This window comes from Telmatherina bonti (genome assembly GCF_933228915.1).
Source record: "Telmatherina bonti genome assembly, chromosome: 2".
In the NCBI taxonomy this organism is placed as follows: Eukaryota; Metazoa; Chordata; class Actinopteri; order Atheriniformes; family Telmatherinidae; genus Telmatherina; species Telmatherina bonti.
In genome coordinates, this window is record NC_136620.1 from 20,591,917 (window position 1) to 20,602,766 (window position 10,850).

The 10,850-nt window shown below is 35.4% G+C and overlaps 1 protein-coding gene across 1 annotated transcript; it reads left to right on the forward strand.

The window, feature by feature from the left end:
- The first annotated feature begins 5,075 nt into the window (after positions 1-5,075).
- On the forward strand, positions 5,076-10,357 carry cUnh11orf58 (chromosome Un C11orf58 homolog). Its single transcript, XM_079248220.1, has 5 exons — positions 5,076-5,209; positions 6,742-6,822; positions 6,948-7,008; positions 7,233-7,342; positions 9,693-10,357. Exons 1-5 carry the CDS (start codon positions 5,156-5,158, stop codon positions 9,918-9,920), a joined length of 534 nt encoding a protein of 177 aa, XP_079104346.1. The 5' UTR covers positions 5,076-5,155; the 3' UTR covers positions 9,921-10,357.
- Positions 10,358-10,850: the final 493 nt, after the last annotated feature.

The following is a 10,850-nucleotide window of genomic DNA, read 5'->3' on the forward strand; positions in this document are numbered from 1 at the left end:
ATGTCTGTCAGTTTCTTTTTCCATACAGTGGTCAGCTCAGAGTCAGAAAGATCCTTCTGTTTAACCCATAAGGACCCAGTGAGAGATTTAGGATACATCATTTCTGAAATATTTGGTGTCACCTTATGGTACAAACTTTGCTCAAAATCCTGTGGAACACAATCCGATTTTTGTTTTCTGCCCTTTAATGGACACCAGCAAGCAGAAGACAACACTAAGACAACCTAATATAAAATGTTGGTACGTTTTTATTTTACATTTTCTTAGAGGGACAAATAAAGACCCCATATTCAAAGAATTGGACTTATCTTAACATTTATTCATGGGTTGGGTCTTTATAAGTTAAAAGCAGAGGCCATCAAAGGCACTAAGCGGTTAACATTACAAGTTTCCACCACAGTGTGGTTGTTCATGGAGGTAGGATAATAAGGTCCTAACTGGATGCCAGCATGCAACAAGACATCTTCTATATGCAGGTTGGCCACTGTAATGTAAATAAAACAACAAAATCCATTTCATTTGAATTTATTTTTAAAAAAAACAAAAAAAACAAAAAAAAACAATGGAATTTGTTCACAAGTAAAACAAAGGCATAAAATAAAACAAAGTCAATACATAAAAAAGACATTAAGGACAAAAAGACATTGCTGCTCTAACTGAAAGACTAATCCAGTCCTCAAGATCTACTGTCATGAAACATTTAGATGCAACTGATCTCCAAAATGGGGGAATTCAGCCGTTTGATTCAGGTGTGTTGTAGATCAACAACCAGACTTGGGCACCCTGATGTAGCATATCTACTCTGTAAGAGAGACGGCAGCAAAAATCACATGTAGATCTAGTTATACTAGTTGTTGTAGTTGTAGTTTTATTTGCCCTCAGTTATTCTCAGAGATGCCATTTGGAGAAAGGCAAAACTTAAGCAACTCCTGAAGGAGAAGAAACTTTGCTTTGGTGAAGACTTAACAAAAACAGAGATATTGGCTGTAGCCAGCTGTGGAGAAGTTATAAAGATTGCCTCAGGGCATACGGGCCAAGAGTTTTTATCAGCTGGAAAGTCATTTGCAACAAACACTGACCTGGGACTGCGCTCATCAACGGGACAGTGATCAGCTCCGCTCTGCTGACTCCATCTTTACGTCACAGATCATAACCAGCCTTGCTAGCACTACTGACTATATTAAATGAGAACAAACATTGGTTGTGTTGAAAACTTACAGGTTCAGCAGCTTTAAAGTCTCTTTCACATATAAGTTCTTTTTTCATATTCTTTGGTTTAGAAACAAATAGGTTTGTTCACAAGTAATCCAGATTTAGAAATTAAAAATGTTTCATAAGTTAGTTCAGAGAAGTTAATTTGGAACAAAAAGGTATAAAACCTTAACTTTCAACTGTTGTCTGACATTTTATGGATATAAAGCTGGTCTATATTAATGCAAGGGGCGTATACAACATTGTAAAGAGAAAAACATTCCAATTGTTTTGTAGATACACCAAAGCAGATGAAGTCTTTTTAGACAATGTTCATTCTTGTGCAGATGACATGAAATTATGGGAAAAGCAATGGCGTAGAGACATCTGGTGGTCACATGGTATATGTCATTCAGTTTGGGTAGGTATCCTGAGACACAACTTTAAGGCTGAAATATTAAAACCGATACACAACTCAAATTATCATTTGGCTGTTTGTTGAACTGGCTGATCATGAATTTGTGTTCTCTCACATCTAACTCATTGATTAGAGGACATAATCTCAGCTCTCAAACGGAAATTCCTGCCAGCAAAGTTAGAAGGCAATATCAGTATGCTGTGATCTAAGTTCTGGGACCAATGCCCACCTTTTATGACAAATTATTAAAAAAATAAGTTTATTTCTTTAAATCGTATGTGACTCTAAGATATTTCGAAGCATAGAAACAAAGTAAAATTTGATTGTTGGCCAAATTTCAAAAGAATTTAGCCACATATTTGTGAAGCTGAAATCTCCCCTATAGTCATGACCTATCACAAAACAGCACAACTACATTTTCTTTCCATTCCTGTGAACAACATAAAAACATATTCATAAGAATGTAAAGAATATACAGATAATTTGTTTATGGAACTTTAACAGCTTGCTTCATAGGAAGAACAGCTGATTTCAAACATCCAACAGTCCCATTAAAAATCTAGCAGATGGCTTCAGTAAGCAAAGAACATGCAAACACTGGCAACTTCCACAATCTTAGAAAACTTTATTAGTCTTGTAATTCTCATCAAAACTCACATTTTAGAATCATATAAAGAACCAAAAAAAAAAACCACACATGTGAAAACAATCACAGTAAAGGTTCAGAAAAGTTCACTTTGGAGGAGACTCTTGCAAGCATCAAAAGGCTAAACAACAATCCCAGCAATAATGGCTTAACCTATGGGCTTTTATAAAAACCTTTAGTAAATTTAATCAGTATTCCATAAATTTAGTACAAAATAATCAAATGTACTGGCACTTACTGATTTGTGAAATCTCATTTTTCAATATAAATCTATTTAGTAATTTATGCATTAACATGTTTTATTCATACATTTTTTGATAGTTTTATTGATTTGTATTTAGTTTCATTCATTCATTCATTCATTCATTCTTTCTTTTTCCTTCATTCATTCAATACAATAGAACCAATAACTTTTTATTTTTGCAATCCTATACGCTCTTTTTATATTGGATTCAAATATAGGAGCATGGTTATCTGTCTGGGTTTGGCCCAGTGTTCCTCCCACTAGGCCATGTCTGGTCCAATTCAGTATCATTTCAGACATCAAATACCTTGATAGTTAATCCCTGATACCCTAGCCTTAACCAATCTCTCAAAATACCTGTGGGGGGAAAAAAAGTAAAATTTTGTTTTAGGCTCTTGGTTGTCTTAAGGGGATATTTTATGTTCTCAATGTTGTTACTGTTTATTGAACTTATTTTTGTTTTAGTTTAACTGTAGCCTATATTAGACTTTTTATTATCACTATCATAGAATAGAAATTATTGTTGTTGAACAGATAAAGGAATGTGTATTTCTAGTACTTTGAAATAACACGTCATGGCATCTTAACAATCCAATATTACAAAACCAACCAGGGTTTAAACCATAGACTGTATATAAAAGAAACGAACGTCATTTGGCTGGAAGCTGAATGTTTTTCTTGAGAGGCAAAGCAGCAGAGTGGTGGCTATGGCAAGCCATTTGACATTTATTCAAAGCACACTCCTCTCGTAGTATCTTTAGGTAGACTTCCACATTATATTTTTCCTTGTTAAAATTACATTCTTACTAGTCAGAATTGTAATTAAAAATATCCTCAATAACATTTTTGCTTGCAAAACCTAAATTTCAAGATATCTAAGAATAGAATTGTACTAGTAAGAACCAAGTTTCAGGTGTCTACAAATCTTTACAATTTTTAAGTGGTCACTTTTAACATATATAAGCTTGGCTGGATATATATTTCAGATATCTTTAATTCAATTATTCCTAGTCAAAATGAACATTTCAGATATCTAAAATGACATTCTTACTCGGACAAATGACGTCACATTCCCCATTCATGTGTATTGGGTTTTTCCTTCCAAATATCCAAAATGACATTTGTCCTATCTAGAATACACATTCTGGATATCTGAAATAGAAATCTTACTAGGACTAACTTCAATTTATGATATCCAGATTTTAATTGTTTCTAGTCATAATTTTAGTTTCAGACATCAGAAATAAAAGCTCATTGTAGATATCTACAAAATAATCTCTAACCTCTATAATATAATTTTACGAGTAAATGTTTTATTACACATATCCACAAATGAACTTTTACCAGGAACAATTAGGTTGTGGATATCCATAATTTTTTTCCTTCCTGTTATAGCAAGTCTGCTTTAAACATTTAATAGCAAGCAATTTGTACTGCAGATATCCACTATTCAATTCCTCCTATTCAAAAATAACATTTCAGATATCCACTATTAGCTTGTCCTTGTAAAATTTCTATTTCCAATATCCAGAATGTGTATTCTAGATAGGACAAATGTCATTTTGGATGTCCGGAGGTAAAAACCCAATACACATGAATGGGGAATGTGACGTCATTTGTCCTAGTAGGAATGTCATTTTAGATATCTGAAATATTTATTTTGACTAGGAATAATTTAATTAAAGATATCCGAAATACATATCTAGCCAAGCTTATATATGTTAAAAGCGGCCACTGATAATGTTTAAGAACGTGTAGAGAAACGTCTTACCTCTTGAATGTCACTAATCACATTTCTCGATGGGAATATTGCAATTCTGGACAGCAAAAAAAAAGTTAAGACAAGCAAGAAAATTATTCTGACTGGGAAAAATGCTTTCATGCTAACTAAAATAAGAATGTGGAAAGTCTATTACTCTGTTTTTATGTTAAAATGGTGCCTTACCATTCTGCCTCAAGATGACCAAAATATTCTTGTAGGTATTTGCAACTGCATTATTCATAGATATTATTCGAATTTTAGATATCTAAAATTTAATTATAACAAGCCATATTACCAGTAGTTGACATCTATAATGGCATCTTTACTAGTAAAAATATGTTATAGAGGTTAGAAGTTATTTTGTAGATATCTAGAATGTATTTTTCATTGTTGGCATCTTATATGAAAATTATGACTAGAAACAATTAAAATCTGGATATAATGAGTCCTAGTTTGTCCTAGTAAAAATTCTATTTCAGATATCCAGAAAGTTTATTTTAGATGGGACAAATGTCATTTTGGATCTCTGGAAGTAAAAACCCAATACACATGAATGGGGAATGTGGCGTCATTTGTCCTAGTAAGAATGTCATTTTAGATATCTGAAATGTTCATTTCGACTATGAATAATTGGAAAAACAGATATCTAAAATGATTATTGTGACTAAGAAAATATTAATTACAGATATCTGAAACACATATCCCATTAAGCTAATAAATGTTAAAAAGGCTTGCCATAGGCGGCGCATTATTACCGCTACCACTACAACAAAACCGTAGAAGAAGAAGGCAGGAAGTGGTGTTAGCTTCAGTAGGAATTGTTGACAACATCAGCTAGCTCCTGCTAGGTGGCATGACATTTCTCTCGACATTTTAAGAAAGGTGTCGTTCATAATGAGTTCACCCGAGGATAAGCACGGAACAAAACGATCTGCTTCCCCCTCGCAAGTGAGTAAAATAGAAAAAAAATGCTAGCAGTAGTAGGGATTTACATTTCATTATTTAAAATGATTAGCGTTTCGTTAGCCGCTTGGCTAACGTTGGTATTGATGAGCTTCATCCAGAAACTTGACCACGCTGCAGCCTCAGCAAAGTTTACTCACTGTTTCATGCTTACTTGGGACTCTAGCTCAGGGTATTCTTCTCACCGATTTAATACACTGCAGTCCTAAATCAGACTGAAAAATATTGATTTCAAGTTGCAGAATATTGAAAAAATGTTGAACCAAAATAATAAATCTTGTCTGCAGGTTTCAGCGTGATGATCTGAGTTGCTCTTTTATCCATGTGCTCAAATTAAGATTCACGCTTTCTCAAAGAAAAACGAACAAACAAAAACGTAGATCTACACATCTAATGTGCAAAATGCACGCTATAGATCCACATTGTGAGTATATTTGTCATATATTTGATATTATCATTAGAGCCATTGTGCTGTATTAAATTTATTATGACTCTCAGAACAGATCAATCCATTTGGGAAACCTATAATGTAATAATCATAGTTGCATAATATAATGATAAGGGGTAATGATTAAGCTAAACTTTTTAAAATGATGTATTTGTTGACTAATAATGAATTGTTTGGTCTAGTGTTTATTTAAGCAGGAAAAACTCATTTAAATTAGAATGAGAAAGTTGAAGAAAAAAAACACTAAAATATGTGAAGAAATAAGTAATTTTTATTTTATTGCAAGACGAATGAGTCCGCTTCATTGGTTTTTCATTTTTCTTTTAACATCTCTATATTTTAGTCTACAAAAATATAAAACATCTTAAAAAATTCAGGTAATAATGATAACAAGCAATGAAGCAATTCAGCAGGTAATTTTATTTATTTATTCTGTTACAACTCTCTGGCAAACACCTGCAACATTATGAGCTAGTCTTTGTGGCATAGTCTGTTTTGTTTTTTGTTGTTTCAAAAATCTTCACATTCTCAGTTGTGTAAGGGCCGGTTCAGTATCTGTACCCTCTTCTACAGACATGCCGTGTTGAAGCTTTATAATGAGTTTGTACATTTACAAACTTATTGATATTTTGCAGTCAGCAAAATAAGACCTCAGTATAGGTGTATGTATAACCAGATCTTTATTAAAATACCAACTGTTTGGAAGCACTTTGTGACTAGACTTAAATTGCATTGTGGCCTGGCCCCAAGATCCCCACGCCTCCCTCCCTCTTACCCTCCTTCTAACAGCTGCTGACTTCGACATAGACTTTCTCAGCAATGTGATGTGATTGCCTCCATACAAAGGGCAGTACCTACTCCCATAACTTGGTGGGAAAATCAAGCCTTTTCTTTTGAACTTGTGCACTTCTTAGTCTCTATTGGATAATTATTGCAAACTTACAGACTAGAAACACTTGAGGAATCTGAGAAAAATGGCTTTGACAGGCTGTGTGCACTTTGAAGTGTTTGACTGTCATTGCTAGTTTACAAAAACATTTGACAGAATATGGATATTTTGTGTTGGCAGGAATCTACTCAGTGGGCATCTGCTGATTTAGGTAGTGATGAGAGGAAGCAAAAGTTTCTTCGATTGATGGGTGCTAGTAAGGTGGGTGCCATGTTTTGTTTGCTTTTTTTATCATTACAAACCTGTAGTCTGTGAGACAAAACTAAATAAAACTTGAGCTTTGGTCTAGCTGAAGTTGTGACAATGATTTTTTTTCTGTTTTCCAGAAAGAACATACTGGACGCCTTGTCATTGGTGATCACAAATCGACGTCTCACTTCCGAACTGGTGAGCTTCTTTATGTTTTTTTGGAGTAAAATTTGAAATGTGTCTCATGAATGCAAAGCACAGTCAAGCTAATGAGAAGCTCCACATACCCAGGCTGCCTCATCCATACAGCCAGTGTTATTAACCTGGCTTCTCCAATTCACATCTTCCATGCAGCTCTATTCGCATTTGGATAGAGCTGTAATGGCTGGATGTGCCTGTTGTGACTGATGTCTCCTCTGCAGGGCAGGAAGATAAGAAGATGAACCAGGAACTGGAGATGCAGTACCAGCAGAGCATGGACGGGAAAGTCTCAGGGCGAGACCGGAGACACTGTGGTCTGGGTTTCACCGAGGTAAGTGGTCATTTTAGGGCAGAAAGCTTAAAAGGAAAGGCACAGGACTAGATCTAAAAAAAAAAAAAAAAAATCCTGAAAATAGTTACTTTAACCTAAATAAATGACAAATGTTAACGTTTCTGAAGACTGTAAAAATGAAATCTTACTTAGCAAGAGAGAACATTTTATGCACATAGAATCTCCAAATAGAATATTCAAAGTCTGGAGTGAATGCATTGTGAATATGGACATGTTTCTAAGTCTAAAGTTAGCTGTTTGAAACCTACTACTTTAATTTACTTAAATGCCTTTATTTTTTTTCATCCTGCATTGTAGTTCAGTTTTGAAGAAGCCAAATTGTTAAATGTTTGAAAGTATATCGCATATAATGGTATTATATTCCCAGCATGGTTAAACAGCTTTACAAATAGATCTGCTTGGGCAGGATTTTTAGGCTCTTTTAGAAACACGATGAAGAGTCAAGTGGCCCATTTATGCTCCCTTTATATACATACAGTACAGGTACATCTCAGAAAATTGGAATATTTTGAAAAAGTTCAAAATTTTTTGTCACTCATTTCAGAATGTGAAACCCATATATTATATAGATTTATTACACATAGAGTGAAACATTTCAAACATTTATTTCTTGAAATTTGGATGGTTGTGACTTATAGATAATGAAAACCCAAAATGGAGTGTCTCAGAAAATTAGAATATTACGTAAGATCAATGGAAAAAAAAGGATATTTTAAACAGAAATGTCAGGCTTCTGAAAAGTATGTTTATTTCTAAGCACTCATTACTTGGTTGGGCCTCCTTTTGCATGGATTACTGCATCAATGCATCGTGGCAATGGAAATGATCAGTGTGTTGTACTGCTCAGGTTTAATGGAAGCCCAGGTTGCTTTGATAGCAGCCTTCAGGTCATCTACGTAGTTTTGGTCTAGTGTCTCTTATCTTCCTCTTGTCGATACCCCGCAGATTCTCTTTGGGGTTCAGATCAGGTGAGTTTGTCGGCCAATTGAATACAGTAACACCATGATCATTAAAGCAGGTGTTGGTACCTTTGGCTGTGTGGGCAGGTGCCAAGTCCCGCTGGAAAAAAAAAAATCGGCATCTCCATAAAGCTTGTCAGCAGAAGGAAGCATTAAGTGCTCTAAAATTTCCTGGTAGATGCTGTGTTGACTGTGCGCTTCAGAAAACACAGTGGACCAACACCATGACATGGCTCCCCATCACCAATCATCACTGACTGTGGAAACTTCACACTGGATTTCAAGCAACATGGATTCTGTGCCTCTCCACTCTTCCTCCAGACTCTGGGACCTTGATTTCCAAATGAAATGCAAAAACTTCAGTCCACTCTTTGTGAAGCTCCCCAAATTCTTGAATGAATGTTGCTCGACAATCCTCTTAAGGTTGCGGTTCTGCCTTTTGCTGATGCACGTTTTCCCTCTACTCAACTTTCCATTAATATGCTTGGATCCAGCACTCTGTGAACAAACAGCTTCTTTAGAAATTACCTTTTATGGCTTTCCTTCCTTGTGGAGGGTCAATGATCGTCTTCTGGACATCTGTCAAGTCAGCAGTCTTTCCCATGACGGTGTAGCCATCTGACCCAGACGGAGAGACCATTTAAAGGTTTAGGATACCTTTGCAGGTGTTTTGAGTTAATTAGTTGATTAGGGTTTGACACCATGACTTTCTAAGATGGAAGTTTTACACAATATTCTAATTTTCTGAGAGACTGCATTTTGAGTTTTCATTATCTATAAGCCATAATTATCAAAATTTCAAGGATTGAATATTTAAAATGTTTCACTCAATGTGTAACGAATCTATATAATATATAGGTTTCACATTCTGAAATGAGTGATGAAAAATATTGAACTTTTTCATAATATTCTCATTTTCTGTGATATACCTGTATGTGTTTGAAACGTCACGGCCTTACTTTCATGCCTCCCTCACGGTGTATTCAAACCAAATGTGTTTTGAGCGTCAAGAGCGGCAGGTTTCCATGTAAAGTCTGTAGCGTGGCAAGGCAGTGTCGAGCTTTCTCGCGTCGCGTTTTGAGCGTCGCCTGAAAATTTAAGAAGTGTTTGAAGCTCGATGCGCGTTCTGTGCGGAATCTTGCATGTTTTTCACTGGTTTCTCCCCCAGAACACTGTACAGTAAGACTAGACACTGATCTTCAATGATTACTGCAGGATTTCTTGCTGATCCATATGAATTTTCAACTCCAATAGTTCAGTTAAAGGTATTCTGTGTAGCGGCAGCTTCTAGCCAACTTGAGGGGCAACTAACTGCTAAAGGATGTTAAATTAACTTTATCTTGCTTTTTTTTTTCCTTTGTAATCAACAGCCAAACCCACAGCCAGAGTTGTTACCCTGCACTCCAGTGGATGTTCAGACAAAGGAGGCTGAGTCAGAGAAGCCCACCACAGAAGAAGATTTTACAGAAGCTCAGAACAAAGACTGCGATCCCAGTCCAAAAGAAAAGGCATCAGAAGAAGAATCCAAGTCCAGTCCACACAACTCAGTCGAGGAGCGGAAACATGACTACAAAGCGGCCTTTGTGAAATCAGCGTAGGGCTGAGGGATGCAACCAGACAGGAATTAGTTTTAGTACTTTTCAAACTTGAACAGTTCGATACTTTTTGTTGAACTATGAGCAGTTAAACCCTGCTCAACAACTTGTGTGACTATAAGCAGTCACCCACCATACATGTCTTTTTGGTGTGTAGTAATGTTTCTCCCAAACTCACTTCTGAAATATTTTCTGGTGTGCATGTCGGGAAAGAATTATGTCTAAAGGCTAAAACATGGCTTTTGCCTCTGTGGTGTTAAATGATGTGACGCGACAAATGAAACCGTTTTTATTTTGTTTGGACATTTTTATTGCATTTAATTGTCATTACATTTGTCATGAATTGTTGGTTAAAACAAGATAAGTTGCTTCAAAGCATGATTGGTGTAGGCAGTGATTTTTGTAATGTCTTTCTTGGAAACCAATTAAAGGAAGTGAGAGTTGTACTTTCTAGTTAACCTCTGTTGCGAATGAGATTTTATTGTTTTGGGTTTGTTTTTAAAGAGTTTGAAAAAGCTGGATTGTTAATCAAATGTTTTATGTTATTCAAGGTGGCATTTTTGTGGGGATCTAGTCACGCTCACACAGTCACAAATCGGTATTCATTCCAGATATTTTGCTCCACATCTACTAACCTGCTTGTTGATCCATCCATTGTGTTGTTCAGTGGGTTTAATTTAATTATATGATGACAGTGTACATTAATGAACACTTTACAAATTCAGTACATTGTGTGAATATGCCAGATTCTGCTAGAAGCCACTTTCCATCTGTTCTCAGACATTTACCGACAAGACATTCAAAAATTACTATATGGACAATATACAAGTAAACAAACCACATACAATGTATTTCACACATTAAACCTTACCTATATTGATAGCTTAAAAATGGCTCAAAACAAATCAAACCTCTTTTTTGACAGCCATAATG

Bases quoted from the DNA above. Each gene is read 5' to 3' on its own strand.
- cUnh11orf58 (XM_079248220.1), top strand. From the start codon at position 5,156: ATGAGTTCACCCGAGGATAAGCACGGAACAAAACGATCTGCTTCCCCC. The intron at 5,210-6,741 runs GTGAGTAAAATA...TTGTGTTGGCAG, and splicing joins GATCTGCTTCCCCCTCGCAA to GAATCTACTCAGTGGGCATC. The intron at 7,009-7,232 runs GTGAGCTTCTTT...TCTCCTCTGCAG, and splicing joins GACGTCTCACTTCCGAACTG to GGCAGGAAGATAAGAAGATG.